General features: G+C 40.3%; 1 protein-coding gene across 13 annotated transcripts in view; it reads left to right on the forward strand.

Moving 5' to 3' along the window:
- Nucleotides 1-25,674, forward strand: part of TNS3 (tensin 3) — a 258,576-nt gene that overhangs the window by 83,471 nt on the left and 149,431 nt on the right. For 9 of the 13 annotated variants that reach the window (XM_066992134.1, XM_066992142.1, XM_048054129.2 and 6 more), the window contains one exon: nucleotides 16,241-16,279. The exons of the other annotated variants lie outside the window; for them this stretch is intronic. In XM_066992134.1, the coding sequence (XP_066848235.1) occupies nucleotides 16,241-16,279 (39 nt within the window). The remainder of the gene's footprint in view (nucleotides 1-16,240; nucleotides 16,280-25,674) is intronic. 13 annotated transcript variants of the gene reach the window in all.

Here is a 25,674-nt window from a genome sequence, read left to right on the forward strand (position 1 = left end):
TTTTTATAGTTAGAGCACTTAGCTTCTAGAGTCCACAGATCTATTACTACTTCCTGTGCTGTTGACTTGATGTTTGACCTTGAGTAGGGATTTATTTTGGTGTTTCCAGGAAATATGAATAAATTCAAGAAAGAGGTCTGCTTGAGATTTGTCAGGGCCTTTGGGGAAGTTCTGGTAAACACAAGGGTCGGTTGGTTGACAGTCTCCCATTTCAAGTGAAAATGGTACTTATGTGTTTCAAAATCGATGTGTTACATGGTGTGCTGAATAAAAGTAGATTTTTTTTTTTCCATGAAATAAGATGGAAAAATACAAACGGTTGTAATTAAATTTGCAAGCAAGGTGTTTACAATCTAACTATACATTAATGATTAGTAATAGTTATGATTATTACTATCATTAATATATATTAATAGAATTAGAGGTCTAGAAGTAGAAGGGAAACAGTTTTGTAGAAAGAAGTACATTTTATTAGACCAGATAATATAATTGATACCTTCTTGCACATTAGCTTTGGTTCTTCAAACAGCACTTGCAGTTTGGAATTCTACAAGCTTCTGTGGGGAAGAACCTGGTTTGCTGGTAGCACTGGTAGCTTGCAGGTTAACTTGTGTATGTGCTACATAGATCTAGAGTTTCCAGCAGTGGTGGTACAGAAATGATGCTGGAGGCTGTGGTAAGAAATTCTTTAAACTTGTTTTGGAGACAAATCAAATCATGCATGTACCTTATGTTGTAAACAGGAAAGTGTATTTCAATTAGTATTTATGCTCTCAGGCATTTGGGTGTTGAGTGTTGAAAAGATGGAGTGCTGGAAGTAAATAATAGCATAACTATTGTCAAGATGCTCATGTATATATATATATATATATATTGTAACTATTTGAAAATAAATTACTAGTAAGTATTACAGACTATAGAAAAATGAGATATTGCAGGAACAAGAGCTGATTGAGTATTCAGTGATTTCATATGAGAGGGTTAGAGTTTTTTTTTCTGATTTTCAAAGTTGTAGAAGGACAACAAGTAGCTTATATCCAACATTTTTCTGGAAATATTTTCTTTATACCTACTTATATGAAGCTGCAGTTGGCTGTCTGGAATAATGTTATATAATCTTGTTACATTGGTGGTCATCCTGATTCAGATCTGATTTTTGCTTTTATTGCCTAACATGGCATCTGTATTTTCATTTGGTTATTGGATTAAGGCAGGAATGGTTCTCATAGCTGTTTAAGCTGGACTGAGAATATATTAAGACCATCTAAGAATGTTACAGGCACCCTTGAGTAATAGATTTGTACCCATTATTATATCCACTGATTCAGATTCAATTGTGTGGAAAAAGAATCATGGACTCCAGTACCTCTTTTCCCTAGAATATGTTTTAACTCCAAGACAAGTGTTACTCTCTGCATTTGCAATAAAGCTACCCCATTTGCAGCTTATGGGAAATAACTATTTTTATATTAGTTGAACATCCCCTAAGACAAAATGTGTTAGCAGTTAGCTGAAAAGCATTTGGAAAGGGAAGGGAATGAGAACAAAGAATGTTGCACTTAGAAACACGGAATTATGGAGAAGACCTCCAAGATCATCTGGTCCAACAATCACCGTACTACCAATGTCACCCACTAAACCATGTCCCTAAGCACCATGTCCAACCTTTCCTTAAACACCCCCAGGGATGATGACTCCACCACCTTCATAGGCAACCCATTCCAATGCCTAACTTTTCTTTCTGAGAAGAAATGTCTCCTAACTTCCAACCTGAACCTCCCCTGGTGCAACTTGAGGCCATTCCCTCTAGTCCTATCACTAGTTACCTGTGAGAAGAGGCTGACCCCCAGCTCCCCACACCTTCCTTTCAGGTAGTTGTAGAGAGCAATAAGGCCTCCCTTGAGCCTCCTCTTCTCCAGACTAAACAACCCCAGTTCCCTCAGTCACTCAGCCAATAAGACTTGTGTTCCAGACCCTTCACTTCTGACATCCTGTAGTCATTTTTTAAAAAAAATATGCATCAGCAAAGTAAAGCATTACTTGAAAGACTGCTGGGGTCATGTGTTTATAGAAGCATTATGCTCAAGTCTAGCGATTAAGCTGCATAATAAAACAGCTAATGTTGTAAACGTGTTTAGGTAAAAACAACAGCTCAGGCCTTCCACTGGCAGCACTACAATGCAGGTTTTTAAGAGTTTGTCAAAACAATTCCTCTGTTAATGCATCTAAATGAAAACGAAAAAAAAAATAAAAGCTATATAAATCAGCCACTAAAATAAAGTTTATGCAAACCTGAAAATAAATAGACTCTGAATTTGATCAGAATGTACAAATGAAGAAAGAATCAAGTTTTGGAATCATTTGAGATCATCAGCTGCTTTGTTTTATTCTAAAACCTGAACAGGTTCTGTGAGGGTTTTTCTCTTGTCCCTGACAAATTTAGTGAAAACAAACGCAGGCAAGAACTGTAGTAACATTTCAAAACATGGGGCACAACTGCAGAAAAAAAAATTGAAGCTACACAGACAAGTGAAAACAAGATGGCAAATATTAGATTACACATATTCAGACTGTTGCACACAGTGCTATTAAATCAGTTGCAGGAAGATGATAACATTTGAAATTATGTAGCATAAATCCACTAGATGATGCAGATACCAGCACTAAAATTAGATGAGCTATAAAGGCAAGATTAATTAAAAGCAAACAAAAAAGCCAAAGCCCAAACTCCACTGTCTTAGAGTTGTGTGTGTGGGGGGCGTGGGGGGGGAAAACAAGTGAACACAGTGGACATGTAGGTATAAAATCTTAAGGGAGCTATTCATTTATGTCAAGTTACTGTTTTGTGATTTAGCCCTGAAAGGAGGTATGGGGACATGGCTGGGTGGGTAAATTAATGGAAATTAAGGATCCACAAATTCAGAGCAGATGTCAGGAAGTACTTTCATGTAGAAAGCAGTAAATATGAGAACAGGTCTCCCAGGCAAGTTTGTTTTTAGGTGAACAGCAGACAGGTTACTCAGGATTGAAACAACCTAATCCTGTCTTGGGGAAATAGGGCTATGAGTGAGTGGGCTTTGCCATAAGGGGGCTAGTGGATCAGTCTGCTCTGAAGAAGTCCCTGAACTTTCATAAGCTATTTTTGAAGCTGTCTGCTGCATCTCTGCCAGCGCAGCATCGGAGATACTGGTGTGCACAGGGCCTTATAGAGGCATTTGACCTCAGGTACAGCTTCTCGGTCTCTTTTGTATGCAGTACTCAATGGGCCTCTTTCTCACTGCATTGGCAGTGCTGGGATATGATAGCATTGTTGCTCTGAGCCTCGAAAAGTTCATATCTTAATAGGAAGACACATGGTTGTATGTGTAATGGGAATGTTCTAATATTCTGGCAATACATATTCCTAGTTACGTGTTGTACTGAGTCAATGGGCAGAGGCCAATGGGATGAGGTTCAACATGGCTAAGTGCCAGGTCCTGCACTTTGGTCACAACAACCCCATGCAACGCTACAGGCTTGGGGCAGAGTGGCTGGAAAGCTGTGCAGGGGAAAAGGATCTGGGAACGTTGGTCGATGCTCACCTGGCTCACACAGCCAGCAGTGTGCCCAGGTGGCCAAGAGGGCCAACGGCATCCTGGCTTGTATCAGGAGTAGTGTAGCCAGCAGGACCAGGGAGGTGAACGTCCTCCTGTACTCTGCTCTGGTGAGGCCACACCTCCAGTACTGTGTTCAGTTTTGGGCCCCTCACTTCAAGAAGGACATTGAGGCCCTTGAACATGTCCAGAGAAGGGCTATGAAGCTGGTAAAGTGCCTGAAACACAAGTCCTGTGAGGAGCAGCTGAGGGAACTGGGGTTGTTTAGTCTGGAGAAGAGGAGGCTCAGGGGAGACCTTATTGCTCTCTACAACTACCTGAAAGGAAGGTGTGGGGAGCTGGGGGTCGGCCTCTTCTCACAGATAACCAGTGATAGGACTAGAGGGAATGGCCTCAAGTTGCACCAGGGGAGGTTCGGGTTGGAAATGAGGAGACATTTCTTCTCAGAAAGAGTAGTCAGGCATTGGAATGGGTTGCCTATGGAGGTGGTGGAGTCATCATCCCTGGGGGTGTTTAAGGAAAGGTTGGACCTGATGCTTATGGACATGGTTTAGTGTGTGATATTGGTGGTAGGGGGATGGTTGGACCAGATGATCTTGGAGGTCTTTGTAAACCTTAATGATTCCATGATTTGCTCAGTTCTTTTTTTTGTTGGATCAGGTGTCTAATGGTGTGGAGTATGATCCAGCTCTTGAGCCTTGGCTCAGCTTTCCTAGTGAGCATCGCATATATCCTTAACTCAACCTTGAATATTTTTTACCATGCCTAAGCCAAGCCATTTTCTTTTCATAATACAGTTTGATTCTTTGTCAGTCTGAATTCATGTTTCAAAGAAACCAGTATATTATTGCAGATGGCTCTGCAATAAAGCTTTTTCCAGTTCCAGTAGGATTAATTATATATTGTTTTGATTCAGCACACTTCCTTCTTCACCTTTCTAGCTATCTAGACATCTCAGTGGAGTGCATATTTAGTCAAAGCTTCAAGATTTTGTATTGAGTCTAAAATCCATATTCAGACTTGGTTTCTGAACTATAGTGTGCCACTTGAATGCTGTTAAGGCTAGACCAAACATTTTATGACCTTCAAATTCTGTAGTTTATTCTCCATAGAGAAATAATAGATGTATAATATGTTTTTAGTGTTTTATCATGTATAAAGCCACCAAAATTGTTTTAATTGTAAAAGATAAAAACTCTGACATGACACTTTGTCTTGTTACATTGCTCAAAAGCCACAGTTTTACTAATTATAATTTTCTTGGCATTTGTATTTGAGAAGATGTAATTCTTCCATTGACCCTGATCTGCCTTTTTTTTTGATCAGCAATAGCTTAAACAGTTTAGAGGCTCGGAGTAAAGCTGTCCTCCATCCCACCTAATTCTTCATTGTGACACCCTAATCTTTTCCTTTCTTAGACTTCTTAACAGTCAAGGAAAGATGGACATGACTACAGAAAAAAGTATAGAAATAAAATAAATATATATATAGCTTGAATTACTGTAAAAATGTTACTAGCAATGCTGTAATGGGGAGGAAGACAGCAATCACAGCAATGAAAATAATCCAGGAGTGAGAGCTGATTTTGGTCCTGGGATACATGTTCAATGTGTTTTGTGAAAATAGTGTGTATGTGGGGGGAATGACTGCTATTGGTTAGCTATTTTCAGTTTAATGATTTAGAGCCCAAACTGTTTTGACACTCAGAAAGATTGGATGGCTTTTGTCACATGCGTACGTCCTGAATCGTTTTGTGAATAAACCTTGTGAGTACTGTGTTAAGGTTATAAGGCTGGGCCTACCCTTGCAGAGGGTGGGCATGAAGGCAGATACTTTCCGTGCCCATGGAGAGAATCAGTGGCCCTTGGCAGTCCATAGGGACAGATGGTTACTTTCTGACTGCTAAAGCATAAAGCGTGTAAGGCAGCACCTGTCTAGACTTCCATTAATGCAGTAAGAAAGAGCATTTTGACATGTAGTCCCAGGTAAGGGGGACTATTAAAAAAAAAAAAAGGATCATTATATTGTTAGTTTTATTGTATTTTTAGTTCACTAGGTCCATTAGGAAGGTGAAACCAGGGAAAGATTGACAGCAGAAGCAATAAACAAGCTGGACTCTTCAGGGTGGAGATGAGGCACTTTCTCTTCAAATGACAAAGTGGCTAAGATTTCCAGGATTACTGTGTTGCTGCGAACGTTAGATCTTGGATATATTTTCATTTACCTCACTGAAACTGTTGGGAAGGTTGGGGCTGTTATGGTCGCAGTAATACTTGGTTGGTTTGGAAAAGGAAGCAATTATATATCTTTAATGTTACCAGTTCTCAAACTATTGCCAAAGGTTTCTCTTTTTGAGGGTAATAATTCTTTCTTTCTTTCCTATCTAATTTGCATGCTGCATCAGTTTGCTGTTCAGGGAATTCAGCATGACTATTCAAAAGGATGGAGAGAATTCCTCTTTGAATGTTTAACACAATAAAGTATTAGAGCAGAAGCCAGATTTGTAAGATGTCAGTGTGTAATAATTTTTAAAGAGACAGCTGTGCTCGGCTCTCTCAACTGGCAGGTACTGACAGTTCAAAGCATTAATCTAGTATATCAAACTTTCTAATCTTGCTTCATATTTATGCTCAGTTGCATTTCAAACACTACAGCTTAATATGTCAAAATTCCTCAGAAAAACATTTTTCTGGGGAAACTTTTCATCTGAATACTCAGTGTTTGTTAATTTTTAAGTTATTTTGAAGTAAAACTCTGTTTTAAAAATAAACGAGCAACCTGGCAGAAAATTATTTTGTTGAGAACAGCAAGATGCTGTCAAGTCTTTACTGCATAATATGTTAAAAGTGTAGATTAACACTACCATAGCAGCAGTGGACCAAATAGTGGTGACTTTGCTTCTCAAAGGGTTCATGGGAGGCTTTTTTGTTTGTTCTTCTTATTTTTTAACTATTTTTAATTTGGTTGCATGGGTAGAGTACAATTTCTCCTTAACCCTCTCAGATTTTGGGCAGAGGGAATGAAGGCCTTGAATGAAAACTTGTGCCATGTTTCCAGGAGACAACTGTGCAAACCTCTGCGGCTGACACACTTCTGTGGAATCGGTAAATCAGAACACATTCAGTACAGCTTAAGACTTCAGGGATTTTTTTCCTCATAGGAAGTAATTAACATGTTATACTACCATGCATGCTTTTAATGCTGTCTAGCCTTGGACTAGAATAAAATGTTTGCAGTTGAAGTCTGAGATTAATCTGTGAGTTCTGTAACTGACAGTTGTGGCTCAGAGTGGTCTTTAGATTTTACTTGATTGTCCCCAGAAGCAGTATTTTGCCCTCTGTTAGGTTATACTATCGCTGTAATGAACTGTGTAATGAATAAGCTTTCTCATTCGACCAGAACTGTCAGCTATTGAGTGGCAAGAGGACTTGAAATTGCTTTTTGTGGATATAAACCTTTCATTGTGTAAGTAGCAGAACTGCTGTGCTGGAGGGTTGTGTGCTTGGTAGTTAACTTCTGGGGGCTTTCCAAAAATTAAAAAGTATTTTAAAATATGCTAGTGTTTCTAGGTATGTCTCATTTAGTCTTACTTTTTCAGAAAACTGGCTGTTATGTAAGACCCAGCTGGTACCTGTTATAATTTCAAGATTTGTTTCCTTGCAGTTTTTATTACAAAAGCTATTGCTTTCCTTTACCACCAAAACTTGGAGAGGTTATATTTTCATGACAGATATGAACTTCTCACTTGAATACTTTCAGATGTTTTAGGAGAATTTGTTTGCTTGTTTTTCATTTCCTTGCCTTGAATACTGGCCTGTTTTGGTTGACTTTATGAAGGATGTCAGTTCTCTTCACTGGTCCGTTTATTTTCTGCCTAGTTCTGATCCTTGTAACATGCCTTATAACTTTTTTTTTTTTTGGAAGAGAGGTAAGCATTTGTCAGCCTTTTAAAGTGGGATCAATGAACATGGGAATGATGCATTTTACATTACTGTTGCTTGGGAATTGCTCTCATGTCACACTATATAGCTCATCCCATATTTGTCTCTGGGAAATGGGAATTGCTTAGCTTACCAGAATATATCACCTGTTTCTTAGAGTTATTTTTAAAAAAATTGTTTACCACTGCTGTACACGATGCTCTTAGCTTCTATGTAGGAGCCATAGCTCTTGTTTCTGCTGTTAGAGCTAAAGGCAGTAACAACATCTTGGATGGTACACTGAAAATCAACAGTGGCAATAATTTGGTAGCAGGCATAATATGACCATTGCTGTGTCATAATATGTTGCTGTGGCTAGAGGCCGTGGTGAAGACTGTATGTTCCTGGAACAGGATGAATTCCCTCTTGCAATATTCCTTTTCAAAAAGTGGAGCAGCGCCAGCATTAGATTGCAAGCAGTTGCCTTACTGACTTAATGAAAGAATGGAAACTGAACTGCAGACACCAACGTGAGTAACAACAAATTTTTGGAAACACATAGAGACTGAGTACTATGTGTTTTGAAGGTTATGAACTCCATCCCAGTGGAAGTCATGCCTGTTTTGTATCAGCAAGCTGAAATGTCTAGGCTTCATTAGAATTTGCTTTTGTTATCTGTATGTGATAACACAACATTTCATAGCATTTTACTTGTAATTATATCTAAAAGGCTGCTTCCCTTGTATTGTTCTGTCTTGCTGAAGAAAACATTGAAAATACTTCCCACAGTTAAAGCACAGTGCAGTACCATTTTGTTGTGTCTCTTTTGAACAGCTGTAAAATTGGATACATTTGGAACGTGCATATTTTATACGCAACATATATTTTAAAAGGAAAAAGTTTGTAATCTAAGTTAAAATGACCAGAGGTATATGAAAGTCAGGATTGTGATACAAGAAAGTCAGAAATACCGTAACAAAATACAGGCACTTCAAGTGCCTTTGTGTCAGCCTCCAGAAAGGGTTCCACTCTCAGAGAAACTGAAGCCTACTAGAGTGGGTATGTTCTTCACAACATGAGAATATACTTTTTTGTGGGAAACTGAAAGGTTACTCCTTGGTCCTCAACCCTTCAGACTACTTTGGCTTGCTGCGCAATGTGCCCCAATGTTTTTTTCCAAAGGATTTCTGTAAATTTCCTGCTGGAGAGGTTACTCTGCTTTTTTTGGATGACTCTTACAGACCTTCTGTCACAGACTGAAATCAAGCATTTGCTAGATTGCTGCATATATCCTTGGACTGCCTGATTCAAAGAGCTATCTCTCCTTGGGCTGTATGTATTTTTGCATTAAACTGCCCTTAGTGAGGTGCAAACAATTGTCCTGCAATGGTTGGTTTTCAATTCTAGGGACATAACACCCAAATTAAGGAAAAACAAAACCAACCTTTTTATTTTTCCAACTAGGCTGACATTTGACTTCTGTCTTTATCTTTCTGTGATGTAGAGTAGAAAAGTCTGCCATTGCTGTCTTCTAGAACCCTCCTCCTCTACCACATTGCCTTCTTCTCTGTAGTACCTATTAAAAAGAAAAAAAAAAAACCAAACAAAAAACTCCCTATTTTAATGTATTTATTATGCTTTAATATTGCTGTCATGTTATCTTTAATACTTTACTTTGAAAGACATCTTTCCCAGATGTTAGACAGGTAGTGGAAGCAGTGAAACTTGTGTGTTGAGGCCTGGCCTCCGTAGATTGTCATGGGGAAGCTCCTACCTCCTCCTCAAACTTCTGGTACTGTTTCCTGTGTGCGCTGCTTTTTGTGAGGACAAGAATTATAATGTCTTTAGCTCTCATTGCCATTGTTCAGGTGTTGGAAGCAGTTTTGAAACCCTGGAAATCCATACCAGTGTATATATTAAAGATCTAAAATTCTGACATACAACATAGAATTATAGAGTCATTAGGGTTGGAAAAGACCTCCAAGATCATCTGCTCCAACCATCCCCCTCTGACTGATATCACCCACTAAACCATGTCTGATAAGTTAACTGTGGGATGTGAACAAGAATGAGAGTTGCACAGGGTGAAATGATGACTACAAGTAGTTTGAATTTAATAAGAATCCATTTGTATTTTAACTTACAGCATGGACTTCATGAAACAGAGCTTTGGAAAAGATGAAACTAAGAGTTGTCTGTCCCTTCACCAGTCCTGGAGTGCTTGAAATGAAACCTAGTACAGTGAAAATCCATTAATATGAAGAAACATAAATCAACTAGTATCTTATCAGCTAAGAGAAAGTTAGGTCATGAGAAATGAAGGAAAGGAAAGGGTGCTTCTGTGTACACATACGGGGTGTTTCTGTAAATGCATACACACATGCACATATGCACGTTAAAAATTTCCGTGAACTTAGTATTTGTACAAAGGCTATGACTTCTCCTAACATAATTGTAACTGTACATTATTTAGAGGTTTTCAGTGGCTTCATTTTTCTCTTCACCCTTTTTCCTCAATTTTGTGAAAAGCTTAGTGAACTGTATTAGTAGTGAACTAGAATGGACAGGTTACTTAGGTCACATATTTTTTTTGATGAAGATTTTTCCTTCTGCACACCCTTTGTGTTCCACGTAGGTTGTGGCAGAAATGCTAGTGGTTCTTACATGTTAAAACTATAGCTTGGAAGAATGTGATTCTTTGTAGTTAAATGGTTAAGTTGTATGCCTTTGAAATAGTAGTCTAATAGTGTCAGATTTGGACTTTGAAATGCAGCTTTGATAATATTTGGTTCATTCTTTGAAGATGGCTCTTCTTCTGGAAGATCACTTGCTTCTGTGAAAAAAAGATGAAAAATAAGGGAAATACAAAAAAAGGCGCATCTGGGAGTGAAAAATGTACTGACATGTAACTATAGGATTTCCAAGAAAATGGCCTCTTATGAAACAGTGGAGGGCACTGGTTGTGTCTCCATTAAAAGAAGCGGGGATATATTTTACTTCCTTAGTGCCAGGTGTCATGCCATTTGTTGACATTTTTTCTTGTTTGAGTTGACATTTATCTCATGTTGTTCAGTTACTCATTAACTCGTGACTGGTGTTACAATTGTAGGTAGGAAAATTACCCACAGATTCATTGGAGTCAGAATTCTTCATCAGAGGGATTATTTTAAATCTTCTTCCACAAGTACAGGACTTTTTCAAAGCAAAACTTGATTCTGGAAGTATCACACTAGGAAGGTGTTTTCATTCAATATGCGTTATGTGTACAAGGACAGGTGGTTTGGCTTTCAGATATTTACCTTGTTATATGTGGGTAGACTAATGTGTCTATATGCATGTGTGTATCTGGGCATGGAGGAGGTACCTATTTTTAAAAAACACACGGGGAATTCCCAGATTCTGTTTTTTCCTTTTTAATAAGTGAACATGCAGAAGTGTAGAGGTTAAATGTATCTTGTTTGTGCTGAACTACTGAACTATGAAATATTATAGTAATGTATCCAGTATCTTTTGTTCAAGAATAAAGATACTATTATTGAAAGCTGACAAACTTGTTCATTGTAAATGTTTTTTTTTTTTTTTACAATTAACTGTAGCTTCAGCAGGGATCAAGAAAATCTGAAGTTTGTTTTGCACAATTGGTGCACTGTATATGTAAGTTTTTAAACCAATGAATGAGGTGCTTATACATTTTCTTTGATCTCCAGATTTGTATTAAATTGAAGTCCTGCGATTTTGCTTTTCAGTTGTGTACTTTTCCTCTAAATGCTAATTTTAGCACATCTCAAGCCTTTGCAAACCAGGAAATAGAATTAGGACAACTCATATAGCCTCGACTCTGGTTGTCTGGACCTCATGATAGCCTCCCTGTGAACACGTCAGCACTTTGCTTTTAACCTATATCTGAATTAACAGTAGAACTTCTTGAAACTGCTTGTTAGAACTGAAATCAGGATATTTGACTGTTTTCCTTCATCTGAGAAGAAATACGCTATTTGTGCATGTGCATTCAGACAAAAGGTCTGTGCACCTGGAGTGATTCAGTGTGTCTTGCATTAAGTCAAGTAGCTAGAAAAGAGTAGCAGCACACGCAAGTCTGGCTGTGAATAATGCATTTGAGTGGTCTGCAGTTTAGTGACAACACAGTTATAAAAGTGTGCAGGGCAAAGAGGTTGCTGTATACACTGGGAAGGGTATTATGTGACTGTTCGGTAGGCCCAGAGTGGTACCATCTCACATGGGTGTTGATCTTTGTGAAAACAAAGCAACAGTGCAAGACCTGCAACCAGAAGAAAGTGGAGTCTATCTGTAAAGTCAGGTTACTGTACAGGCATTGTAGGCATAGTGAAACTCAGGGAAAAAATAATTACAGAAGTGTCGACCCTTATGTTAGCTCCCATTTTCTCACAGCCCCTGTGTTTCGGTGAATTGCCTGAATAAGATGCCACAGATCTGCCAAAAAAAGATCTGTAAAAGGCTTTTTTTTTTTTTTTTTTTGTCAGCGAATGTCCCTAGTGCTCTTGTGTCAGAATAAAGGGGCTTTTCCTTAGGCAGTGAGTCAGCTGTAATTATTGAGGAGGTTATAGGAGAGCTGTATTGTGGTTAGTCATGGGGAAGTAGATACTTGATTATTTAACAGAGTTTAACAGCAGAGAGAAGGGATAAAACAGATTATATTTATGTGATCCAGGGATGACAATTTTATTCTGCAGCGGTTCCAATTATTACATGAGTGTGTAATATTTTACCTATAGCTGAGAATTAGAAGTGTATCTCTTTCACAAGTAAGGACCCGTCTGTGGAGATGCCAACCCTTCCATGCTGGTGGTTAAAAGCTATTTCTGAGAGTAAGACCTGAGTGGATTGTTCTGGTGTAATCAGCTTTCCTTTTTTTTTTTTTCTGTGCTGCATGCAGGACTAGATGTGTCTTTTTATTCTTGCGGTTTGCTGGTGTGGCAAGGTGCAGGAGCTCTGCACCAACTAACGGCAGTCTGTGAGATTACAAACCTAGCATGGTGTCCACTCGGCAGAGGGCTCTACTCTGAAAAGGCTGTGGTGACCCAGACGCAGGGCCTGCCCAGAGATGCGGCTGTTCAGGCGCCTCTGGCTGCAGGGAGTGCCTGAGCCTGCCACTGTTGGTGGAGGGCAGCGGGGAGACTGCCTGTGCTCAGGTGAAAGGGCTTCTCGCCATGGCTGAGTGGCTGAGCTCAAGGAGGTGGAGAGACTAAGGAGCATCAGAGCATGTGAGCAGGAGGTTGCCTGGTGGAGTTAACTCCCTTGCATGTCAGAGAGAAGGGCGCCGGTGGGTGCCCTCCAGAGGGTGGTGGAGCCCCTGCCCTGTTGCTGTTGGGCAGAGGGAGGAAACCAAAAAGACAAGGAGGGCTGGAAGTGAGTCCCAGTTCAGGGTTATGGGCAACCCCCCTCCCTACCTAACTCTCTTCCCCAGGTGCCCCGCCATAATAGGTTTGAGGCCCTGGATCTTGAAAGAGAGATAGGCGAGGATGTGGTGGAAGGCCCACCTATGAGGTCATGTAGGAAGAGGCAGTCAACACCGTGCCTCAAGACTGCCTTCAGTAAGAAAGAATGAAGGATAATTGTAGTAGGAGATTCCCTTCTGAGAGGAACAGAGGGCCCAATATGCAGGGTTGACTCTCATCATAGGGAAGCCCACAGTCTGCCTGGAGCCTGGATCAGGGATATCACCAGGACACTCCCCAACCTGGTGCGCTCGACAGACTGCTGCCCACTACTGATCTTCGAGGTAGGTGGGGAGGAAGCTGCATCCTGTAGTCTGAGGGAAATGAAGAAAGACTTCAAGGCCTTGGGACGGTTGGTGGAAGAGTCTGGGGCATGAGTTATTTTCTCTTCCCTCCTTTCGTTCTCGGGTGATGACATGGGACGGAATAGAAGGATCCAGTCCATAAATGCTTGGCTATGTGACTGGTGCTACAGGCAGGGCGCTTTGGGTTCTTTGACAATGGCCGGTTTTGTAAGACACCAGGCCTGATAGTAATAAGTGGGAAAGGTTTATCTCACAGGGGAAAAAGGGTTCTGGGACACGAATTAGCAGGGCTCATTTGGAGAGCTTTAAACTAGATCCGAAGGGGGATGGGTTGTAGCTGGGTTTGCACTGGTGGGGCAGCGCTCTAGCAGTGATGAATACCAGGAGGCCTCCCACCACCCCCCTAGGGTGAAATTGGCGTGCTCAGCTCGCTCCCTGAAGTGCCTGTACACCAATGCACATAGCATGGGGAATAAGCAGGAGTTAGAAATCCATGTTCAGTCAGGAGATTATGATCTGGTGGCAATTACAGACATGTGGTGGGACAGCTCAGATGACTGGAATGTGGCCATGGATGGGTACGTCCTTCTCAGGAAAGACAGGCCAGCAAGGCGAGGTGCTGGAGTTGCTTTTTACATGAGAGAGCAACTACAACGTATTGAGTACCGTCCAGGGGTGGATGAGGAGTGAGTTGAGAGTCTTGGCTAAGAATTAAGGGGCAGGCTGGCATGGGGGATACTGTTGTGGGTGTCTATTACAGGCTACCTGATCAGGATGAGGGAGTTGACGAGGCCTTCTACAGGCAGTTGATAGCAGCCTTGCAATTACAGGCCCTGGTTATTGTGGGAGATTTCAACTACCCTGACATTTGCTGGAAGGCCTACTCAACCAGCCATCCGCAGTCCAGGAGGTTCCTCCAGTGCATTGACGATAACTTCCTGATGCAAATGGTGGATATGCCAACTAGAAGAGGAGTGATGCTGGATCTTGTCCTCACTAACAAGAAGGGACTGGTTGAAGCGGTGAAGGTTGAGGGCAGCCTTGGTTGCAGCAACCATGAGATGGTGGAGTTCAAGATCTCATGTGGCAGGAACAAAATACTGAGCAGAATCGCAACCCTGGACTTCAGTAGGGCCAACTTTGGCCTTTTGAAGCAATTGGTAGGGGAAATCCCGTGGGCAGGGTACTTGAAGGTAAAGGGGCCCAAGATAGTTGGTTAGCATTCAAGCACTGCTTCTTCCAAGCTCAGGATCAGAGCATCCCAACAGGTAGGAAGTCAAGAAAGGGAGCCAGGAGATCTTCATGGTTAAACAGAGAACTGCTAGGCAAACTCAAGTGGAAGAAGAGAGTCTACAGATCATGGAAGGAGGGGCACGCCACTTGGGAGGAATATAAGACTGTTGTCAGAGGATATAGGGATGCAACTAGGAAAGCTAAGGCCTCCTTAGAATTAAACCTTGCAAGAGGGGTCAAGGAAAACAGAAATGGCTTCTTCAAATACATTTCAGATGGGTGCAAGCTGGAACATAGGAGGTTCCACTTAAATATGAGATGAAACTTTTTCACAGTGAGGGTGACAGAATACTGGAACAGGCTGCCTGGAGAGCTGGGTTGTGTAGTCTCCTTCTCTGGAGACATTCAAAACCTACCTGGACGCGTTCCTGTGTGATCTGATCTAGGTGTTCCTGCTCTGGCAGTGGGATTGGATTAGTTGATGTTTCAAGGTCCCTTCCAATCCCTAACAATTTGTGATTCTGTGATACTTTTTTATTAATCCAAGGATTATAAATGACATGTCAGGCTCCTGCTCCATAAACCACTCCATGTACTGTGCCTTGAGAGCTGATAGGACAGGTCAATTCCTTAGAGAAAATTCCCTTTGTAGTTCAGGTGTTACAGAGTTTTTGGCTCCCCTCTGCTGTCTGAGAGGTGAGCCTGTCCAGGAGAGCTATAAGTATAAAATTGGACATATTAAAAGAAACTGCTTTCCTTGGGGTTAACCTCAAGGTACTTGTTAAAGTGAGCATTCTTGATTACTATTACTGAAGCTCATCTAAATGGAGTAAATTGATGAGCCACAGTCATTCAATTATATGTGTGATGTCTGAGGGTGCCTGCTGTATGGGCTCCCCATACATGTAGAAAGAAACGACTATTTGCTTTCCCTAGATTGTTACGTAATCCTAGTTGGTCATGCTTTTCCTTGCTTTCTTTTTGTTTTTGAATATTCAAAGTTCTTTTTGTGATGTATATGGAACATATTAAGAAGTGTTTTAACTTCAGGGAACTGTACATATTTATTCATATGAAGTTGACGTTGCTGTATATATTGTATGAATGTAAGTATTTTCAGGTGAGAGAGAACATAATATATATCTACTTGCCTCAAGGCCGATGTGACTGCTTGCAATTTTATGTCTCTGGGTCTTTGGAGCCAAGCCTCTGAAACTATGTTAGTCCACAAAATATCTGTTCTACTTGCCCTGCTCAGCCCACATCCCATAACAAAATTTAGCACAAAGAAAAGATGATGGGAATTACTGATTTCTAGACTCATTAAAAAGCAGAATAGTTACTTACTAATTAGAACTGAGATGATCTTGGAAGAATGCTGCAGAGGCTGGGTAGTGGTGGTGAAAAAAGCCGTTCATGCTTCCCTGCATATGTGACCTGAAGGAAGGAATTACCCTTGAACCTTTTTCACTGCTTACAGTATGTCAGCAAAGCACACAATATTTATTAACTATTCCGGGAGTTGAGGGAAAGCAATGTAGCCAAGATCAGACATGGACACTCCTGTTCTGTACCTGGTCTGCTTAGTGCCCCTTTGACTCTGCCTAGATTTGACAGTATTCGAGGGATCTCAATAAATAGATTTAGGTAATTTGCAAAGGAAGAATCTTTTTTTTTTTTTTTCCTTATTTTATTACTGTTTTTTGTTCTAGGTGGTGACACCTTGCTTTCTTCTGAGCAACTACGAACTGGTGAGTATTGTTGGCACTAGTGATATCCATCAGGTTTTATTAGGTTATAGGTTAGGTTATTCCTGTAGCTGTCTATAATTTCTTCAGTACTGTACCATCCACTTTCCTCTATGAGGGCACAGCAAATAAAAGGTCTAATCCTGAAGCTTATTAGTGTGTGCCCTATCCCATAAAGCAATTGGGTTATTTTACTGAGCATTTTGTAAGGCATTTAAGGATTTGCTAGATTGTTTTCTGCTGTTCAGGATTCTTCCTAAAATGAACTTGTTGATATGTCCATGATGCAGTGACTTGGTATAGTTGTCCTTACTACCTTATTTCCTTTTGTCTGTGTGTGAAACAAACAAACAAACAAAACAACAACAAAAAACACACACCAAACACACACACAAATCATGAAACCCACAAACCATTAATTGTTTTAACGTGCAGATGTCTCATATCAGTTTGAAAGTACAAACAGGATCATTTGGTTGGGGCTTGTATTTTTTTTGTTTTGTTTTGTTTTTTGGTGGCGGAAGAGAGGAAATTAGTCCATGCTTGCTCAGGATAGGAATTAAAAAAAATGACAGGTGTTTTCAGGTGGGAGTAATTGAAGTTGGTTATTTTTAGCTCCCATTAAATACTTCTGGAGGATGTTATGTAACTTATTTATTGAACCAGTGCTGCCACCTGCTAGTATCATTTCTAGAACTAGGCAGTCAACAGCTGATTTCCCAATGTCGGCTGAGAACTCTGTATTGTAGTTACGTGATGCAGCCATTGGTAGTTAGGAATTCTACATCTCATTTCTGCCTTGATATGTGAATTGGGCAAGTCACTTTGCACATTATTTGTGTCTTGATTTCCTTCCTGGCAAAATACAGGTAAAGATGTTATCTAAAAAGGTGCTATAAAAGTGTTGGTTCATTCTTTTCTTAATTATTGTCTTTTAAAAGAAAGAATGGAAAACAAAATCAGCGATTCATAGTATTATTATTAGTAATGTGAATACGAATGTATAGAAGGTCCATCCTAATTTTGACCTGCTGCTTCTATGAACTAACACATACCACAGTCTGAGGTTTCTGTATGGCACTACTGCTAAAATTGAAAGTAGAAAAGCAGCCCTTTCTTATGTCTGCAGCTCACAGTATTAGATCTATGTTGTCAACTGTGGTTACTCATTGTTTTGTGTTGTATATACAACCTACATATTGATTATAACAGGGAAAATTTGTCATTGTGATTCAGCAACAATTTTAAACCTGCAGCAACTTGTTACCAGTCATTACCATCAATAACATGTTTTATGTGAACAGTGAACATGTGAACATGTTTTATGTGAACAGTGAACATGGGGCAGTGCTGGTTAACCTGGGTCTAGTGGGTTTATGTGACAAGGTTTTGTTAGAGGGGGGCCATAGGGGTGGCTTCTGTGAGAAGAATCCAGAAGCTGCCCCATATTAGATAAGGGCCCTGCTGCTGGCCAGAGCCAAGCCCATAAGTGATCTTGTTTGTGCCTCTGTGAAAGCATATTTAAAAGGGGCGAAAAGAACGAACACCAAAACTGCTGCACAACAGCAGCTGGGAGAGCGAGGAGTGAGAAACAGCCTTGCAGACACCAAGGTCAGTGAAGAAGGAGAGGGAGGAGGTGCTCCAGGTGCCGGAGCAGAAGTTCCCCTGCAGCCTGTGGAGAGGTCTGTGGTGGAGCAGGCTGTCCCCCTGCAGCCCATGGAGTACCATGGTGGAGCAGATTTCCATGCTGCAGCCCATGGAGGAGTCCCCAGTGGAGCAGATGTATATGGCCTGAAGGAGGCTGCAGCCTCTGGAGAACCCCTGCCAGAGCAGATTTTGGGTTGGACCTTTAGCCCGTGGGGAGGGGACCACACAGGAGCAGGTGACCTGGCAGGAGCTGCAGCCTGTGGGGGACCCAGGTTGGAGCAGCATGCTCCTGATGGATGGACCCAGTGGTACGGATCCATATTTGGAGCAGTTCTTGAAGAGCTGCTGCCTGTGAGAAGTCCCACAGGATCAGTTTGAGAAGGACTGCATCCCGTGGGAGGGACTCCACATTGGAGCAGGGTCAGAGAGTGACCATGAAGGAGCGGTGGAAGAGAAGTGCTATAGACTGAGTGCAACCCCCATTGCTCTGTTCCCCTGAGCTGCTTGTGGGGAGGAGGTGGAAGAGGGTGGATAGGGGAAGGTGTTTTTAGTTTCTTTCCTTTGTTTCTCACTTTTCTGGTAACAGGCAATAAATCTTACTAATCTCCCTACTCTGACTCTGTTTTGCCCGTCACAGTAATTGTTGAGTGATCTCCCTGTCCTTATCGCAACCCTTGAGCCCTTTTCGTCTTATTTTCTCCCCCTTTCCCTTTGAGGTGGGGGAGTGAGAGAACAGTTGTGTTGGAGCTCAGCTGCCCACCTGAGTAAAACCACCACAGTGGGCCCAAAGTACTCTGTGACCTGCTGGTGATTGAACAGTACTGATGGAGAAAGTGGCCTAACCTGTTTTAGTTTACTGGCAAAGATGAAGCCAGAGATTTATGTGGTCTCTGAATTAAACATTTACTAGTTCTAGGAAAAAAAAAAAAGAAAAAAAGCTGGAATTCTATTTAATATTATTGCAGGCAAAACTGTAGGTGAAATCTATTTTCAGAGCTGGCAACTGTTTGAGGATATTTTCCTCAGAGTGCAAGAGCTCTCTATTCCCATATGTAATTAATCAAGCAGGGAAGGTAGGAAACTGGCATGGCTGAACAAGGCCCTGCTGGTCAAGCTTAGGCAAAAAAAAGGGAGCGCACAGCTGGTCAAAACAGGGCCACGTGCCCTGGTAAGAGTACAGAAACGTCTGGATGTGCAGGATCAGGAAAGCCAAGGCATTGACAGAACTAAACTTTGTGAGGGATGCAAAGAATAACAAGAAGGGATTCTGCAGGTACATTGGCTGCAAAAGAAAGACCAAGGAGAGCATACCACCTCTGACAAATGAAGGTGGACAACTGGTAACAACAGATATGGAGAAGGCTGAGGTACTTAACTTCTTTGCCCTGGTCTTCACTGGACTTCCCACATCTCTTGAGTCCCCAGACCTCTAAGTGGGGGCTGGGTGAGCAGAGTCCCTCCCACTGTAAGTGGGTCAATGTTGTGGTCAATGGTTCTATGTCCAAGTGGAGGCTGGTGACAAGTGGTGTTCCTCGGGGGTCTGTCTTGGGTCCGGTACTGTTTAATATCTTTATCAGTGACATAGACAATGGGATCCAGTGTATATTCAGCAAGTCTGCAGATGACACCAAGCTAAGTGGTGCAGTTGATAGCAAAGAAGGAAGAGATGCCATTCAGAGGGACCAGGACAGGCTGGCGAAGTGTGCCCATGTGAACTGCATAAGGTTCAACAAATCCAAGTGCAGGGTGCTGCACCTGGGCTGGGGCAATCCCAGACTTGAGTACAGGCTGGGAGAAGAACTCATTGGGAGCAGCCATGTGGAGAAGGATTTAGGGGTTCTGGTGGACAAAAGGCTTGACATGAGCCAGCAGTGCGTGCTTGCAGCCCAGAAGGCCAACTGCATCCTGGCCTTCACCTGGCTTCTTCCAACACACATCAAAAGAGGCATGACTAGGAGGTTGAGGGATGATTGTCCCCTTCTGCTCTGCCCTTGTGAGGCCCCACCTGCACTGCTGCATCCAGGTTTGGGATTCCCAGCACAGGGAAGATGTGGACCTGTCAGAACAAGTCCAGAGGAGGGCCATGAAGATGGTCAGAGGGCTGGAGCACCTCTCCTATGAAGAAAGGCTGAGAGAGCTGGGGATGTTCAGCCTGGAGAAGAGAAGGCTCCAGGGAGACGTCATTGCAGCCTTTCAGTACTTAAAGGGGTCTTATAAAAGGGATGGAGAAGGACTCTACTTAGGTAGACAATGATAGGACAAGGAGGAATGGTCTTAAACTAAAAGAGGATAGATGTAGATTAGACATTAGGAGGAAATTCTTCCCTGTAAGAGTAGTGAGGCACTGGAACAGGTTACCCAGAGAAGTTGTGGATGCCCCATCCCTGGAGGTGTTCAAGGCAAGGTTGTATGGGGTAACCTGATTTGGTGGGTGGCATCCCTGCCTATGGCAGGGTGGTTGGAACTAGATGATCTTTGAGGTCCCTTCCAACCCAAGCCGTTCTATGATTCTCTTTTTTTATATACTTATTACTGAGAGTGAGATTGACTGGTGTTTTTTTTTGCTTTCGATGTGACATAGTTACATTCTTAGATTAGGTGTTGTGCTATCTGTTTAGTGAAGAGTTCTGTTGTTCTGAAGTAGGATCATCTGTGACCATATTAGCTGTAAGCAAGTTCCTATATTTTGACTGTAGAATATTGAGAACATGAAGGACGAGTAGTTGAGATCTTTGGATAATCGGGAAGGGCAGTACTGTGGTCAAAGTAACCAAAATGTTTTTGCATTGCAACTTTCTACTGAAATGTGGATTTATCCTCATTCATTCTAGACAAGGAATTCCAACCTTTTAGTTCTCGTATAAATAAGCAATACATATGCCCGCTCTAAATTACTGCTACATATAATTAGCCACTTGCCTGTATTGCTGCTCTTAATGTGGGTTATATAGCAAGAATTGTAGTTAAACTCTCAGTGTCATGGCTGCTGGAAGACTGTTGAAGACTGATGAAATTCACGGATGCTCTTTTTCTTCAGAATGTGGATTTTATTGATTATTTTCAGCTTGGATGTCTGTTTCCAAAGAGATCCTTTCTTTTCATTTCTCATGAGCCATGTATCTTGAAGCTTTGTAAGGACATCAGGACCCTCATATATTAACCCAATGCAGCTGCTAGGAACTTCATGTGCTAAAAAATAAACAAGCTGCTATGTGTTCAAATACTACTTGCTTTATTTTGTCACATACATTCTTTTGACCAGAGAAGGGGGGATGATTTTAGTCCTGCTTTACTAATTCAAGTCAAATATCTAGCAAAATAAGAGCTATTCTGATGCCCTTCATTTTATTTCATGGGTTATTTCTGACTATAGACTTTCATTGCAGAGAACTGTAGGAAGACTGAAACATTTAAATAAATAAATTAAAATGCCGTGGGCACTGTTTTTGTATCCAAAAACTGAAATGTAACAGTTCTATGTAACAGTTCTCCTAAAATTTCTTAAAAATCAAAGTTGGCAACTCTGTTTAAACAGACTTTCTGGAACTGTTGGATCTTATTTTTGAAGGATAGAAAATAAGATCAACAAATTTTCAAAATTTCAGTATTTTTAAATAAAAAAGAATCCTGACAAGTACATGTTTTCTTAAATCTCGTTTCTAATACTACAAAAAGAAGGGAAGGCATAGGTCCTAACCTTGAAGCTCCAACTTCTTTTCATTTTAGTTATTACTTTAAAAAGATAAAAATAAAAGAAAAGCCAAAGAAAGGATATTATTTTGAGGTCCTTTTTTGATTCTGGGAAGTATTCCATGACAGTTTAAGATGCATCAAGAGAGTAATAAGTTTGTCTCCTCTACTGATTTTTTTTCATCCTGCATGGCATGTACCTTTAAAAAGAATATAGGAAATGAAATCTCAGAATTCCTCAGAGGTCCATCACATATCCTGCTGCATGTCTTGCATTAATGAAATGTGATGTGAAGGCCTGAACCTCTTAACATAATACAGATTCTTATCTTAAATTGACTCTGTCTGTTGAATGGTCCTTACCACTGCATGACTTCTCAGTTTTAAGGCAGAGTTAAGTAGAGATCTTTACCAGAGAAATTTCATGTTTAACCTCTACACCATATTTTCTTTTTTTTTAACTGCTTGCCAAAAAGTTCTTCATAGCTGTAGTGCTGCCATTTAAACATCACATTTCATAACCAGCTGTTGCAATATGGAAAGATTAAGAGGACGCTTTCCCAGCTACCTATGTTTCATTGTGACATCATTTAAAACTGAATTTTGTTTAACTGTCTTGCTACGGTGGAAGTTTAGTCATTTTGATAAAAGTTGGGGGGGAAGGATGGGATTCTATTTTTCTTTTTTGGTTTGTTTGTTTTGCTTAGTTCTGTTTTCCTTGTTGAAGAAGTGAGTGGTGGCATCACAAAGGCAGCTAGGTGCCTTCATACTAATTACATATCTCATTTTTACTTGAAATGTGAGGTATAGACTCTGATAACTTCATGTATAAGCAAAGTGTGGCAACATTTTCTAAGACGAAAGTGAATTTTAGTGAAAATGCGTTATGGCACAAAGGAGAAAAAAAACTGAAACAAGTGTATATGGGGAAAAGAAAGGAGAATAGAAAACAGGAAAATTCAGTATTGTAGCAGTTTGAAAGAAAATAAGTTCCTTTTAGCAAAAACCCTCCTGTTCTTTTTTACCATGGTGACTTGAGTGCAATCCTCCCCAGATGCTTTGACTGAGAAAGGTCAGTAGACATGATAAAGTGTATTTTTATCCTTATCACATTCATTTCCTTTTTACATGCATCTTCACAGAAAAAGAAAAAGTGAAGCAGTCTGTTCTTCCCATGGAGTACAGCCCATTTCCTGTTAATATGAGCTTGCAAAAGATTTTCCGAGAAATCTGAGGCTGAATTACCATATGTGCTGTTGGGAAGGCCTGGGCATGCAGACAAAGGATTGCATTCTCCAGTTTCATTTTAAGTGGGATCTAAGTACTAGAAAATAAGATCGTTAACTTGGGTTAATCAGGTGTAACCTTCAAATATCCTGCAATATAGTGACGATGACTAAGCTGAACTGGGAATTGACATATGCTATTCCTTTGCTCTGCCAGCTGCAGTTTTGGTTTTTGGCTTAAATCAGTAAAAGCTTTGCTGGAAAATTGCATTAAGTGGGTTTGATTTGTGGTATATTTCAGTAATGTATTGCTAATTCATTTCTGGGTTATCTTTTTTCCTTTTTCTTTCTTCTTTCAGGCAAGAGAATGGAAATCTTAGGTGTGGAAAACTAGGAAAATAAACAAATATTTACCGGGATTCTTTTCCCCATTTACTACATCTAAACTTTAGCTCACAGGACCAACGAAGTGTACACAAATCAAGCATGATACACACATAGCAAGCATGATTTGGTGGAGATAAAGGACACGTAAAGTCTAGCAGACCTCCCTGTTGCTATCATCTTTCCAGCCTTCTTTCCTCAATCTCACAGGAACAATTCTTCCAGCAAGTGTTCCAGGCTGTAACTGCCTGACTCATGAAAATGGCTGTACATCATGGAAAGAGGAATGCAAAAGTACTGTGCTGTTCTGTAGTTTGTTGATAACGGATGGGAATATCTAGTGGAGTTTTTTATTTTTCCTGTTCATTTCCTGCTTTGTCACTGTCCAGACCCATAATGCCTGTGTCCTCATGAAAAGAAATAAGTGGACTCTGGAGAAACCTTTATGGAAATAACATTTCTCCACTTTTGGTTATACAGCTTTGCTGAACTGATGAGTAAGCAAAGGTGCAGTGATTTTTTTTATTAAACATGGCTTTTACTTGCTATTCAGTTTTGCTTTATTAAAATTCGAGCTGAGATTTTTCTTCCTTTCAGATTTATTAACCAATAAGCTTTTTATTTTTCTTGATTCATTAGTGCCATATTCTCCCAGTGCCATAGGTAGCAGAAGCAGGGACTGATGAGACACCTTTGTGAGAAAACCTGTGAGCTGCTGTCTGAATTGAAACACTTGGCATGATTATTTTTCAAATGTTTTTGAATTTACGAATCTCCAGAAGGGGTTGATGGGGGCAACTGTATGTTGCATTTGTACTTATTAGTCTAAGACCATGGAATACACAGGTCTGCAGAGTAGGGGTTAAAAACAAAAGTTTAAAGGGAAGTCAATGACTTGTTCATAAATAAATTAGCCATAAAAGGGACAGAGAACCAAACTGTGAATACAAAAAAAAAAAAAAAAGCAAAAATAATTAAAAGTAGTACTTATGATTTGAGCTGTGCAGTATATATGAGATTCAAAAACCAGTCATTATATTTGCCAGGAGGGAGAGTGCATGTTGTTCTAGGAATATCAGACAACTACAAGATTTAATAAAAAGTTGAAATACGAAGTTTTGTTCTAATGCACTGTGTTTCAGGCGCTGGTGTATATCCAAAATGAAATGGAAATCAGCCTTTCTTTGAACAAAGACAGTCTGCAGGGATCTAGGAAAATCTGTGATGTTAATATTAACACAATGAATTTCTAAAGAGTGGGAAAGGTTTGGTTGTTTTCAGAGCCAGGTTTGTTTGCTTGCTTGCCTATTTTCTCCAAACTGATTCCTAACCTTCCTGCTGAATATGGTACTCCCGGGGAGTACCTGGAAGCATCTGGAAGCATCTGCTTTCCAGAAATCTGATGTTATACACCATGTCAGCTAAATCCAGCAGCATGATGTTCTTGCAAGGCATAATACACTTCTTTCTTCCTTTCCAGTTTTATTGTAGCTACAAGGAAATTAAATGTGTTATCTGTGTCTCAAACTCCTCGGTGTCATTAGTTTTCAGTTGTCATAGAAACTTTTCAGGTTTGTTTGACTTTACTAAACAGCAAATAGGTTGTGTTTGACAATGCTGTAAAAGGAAAATGCATGCTCCAGAGTAGGTTTCTTCTGTTCTTCATAATTTTCGTTTTACATGTAGTTTGTACTGAGAGTGACAGATCTCATGTCCCTTGTGAGTTTGCTTTTAATTAATCTTTGAAAATGCTTTGTCTACATTGGAATGTGTAAAATGAAAGAGGGCTAGCCATGCCTAAAGAGCATTCTAGACAAACATTAATATATATATATATACATATATATTTTTTTCTTCGTTACTGTACCACTAAGTACTACAGCGTAATGGAGCACTGGTATCTCTCTTTCAAAAGGAAACAACAAATTCTGTAGCATTAATTTCAAAATTAAATTTTCTAATAGTCATGATTAATTTTAAAAAGCACAGGTATGTGTGGACCCCCATTTTCAGACAGAAGCTGTGAAGCAAATGAATATGATCCCCTATGTTAAACTACTATGCTTTGTCCAATTATTTTATCATATAGCAGTGGCTCATGTTTGTTCATTGCTTAACTAATCTTCAGTCTCTAGGATGCCATTCAATTTTAGTTCACTGTTATGTCAGAAGTCATGCTGATTTAATTTGCTTTATGTTAATGTTTTCACATTGGCTCAAAATATAGCTTGCTTTTGATTCTTCTCACAATGTCATTAAATGTTGGATTGAGAGAGGTCAAAATTCGAGGCTTTCCTGTAAAAATGTCACAATGCTACACAGTAGATTTAGGGGAGGAAGGGAGGCAAGCTAGTGTTCCATTGGTTTTGAGGTGTCTTGGAAGTTGAATTCAAATGAGAAGTTTTCAGGGCAAGATACCCTTATTGATTAGCTAAATATTAACAAAGGTAA

The sequence above is a fragment of the Anser cygnoides genome, chromosome 2 (assembly GCF_040182565.1).
Source record: "Anser cygnoides isolate HZ-2024a breed goose chromosome 2, Taihu_goose_T2T_genome, whole genome shotgun sequence".
Classification (NCBI taxonomy): Eukaryota; Metazoa; Chordata; class Aves; order Anseriformes; family Anatidae; genus Anser; species Anser cygnoides.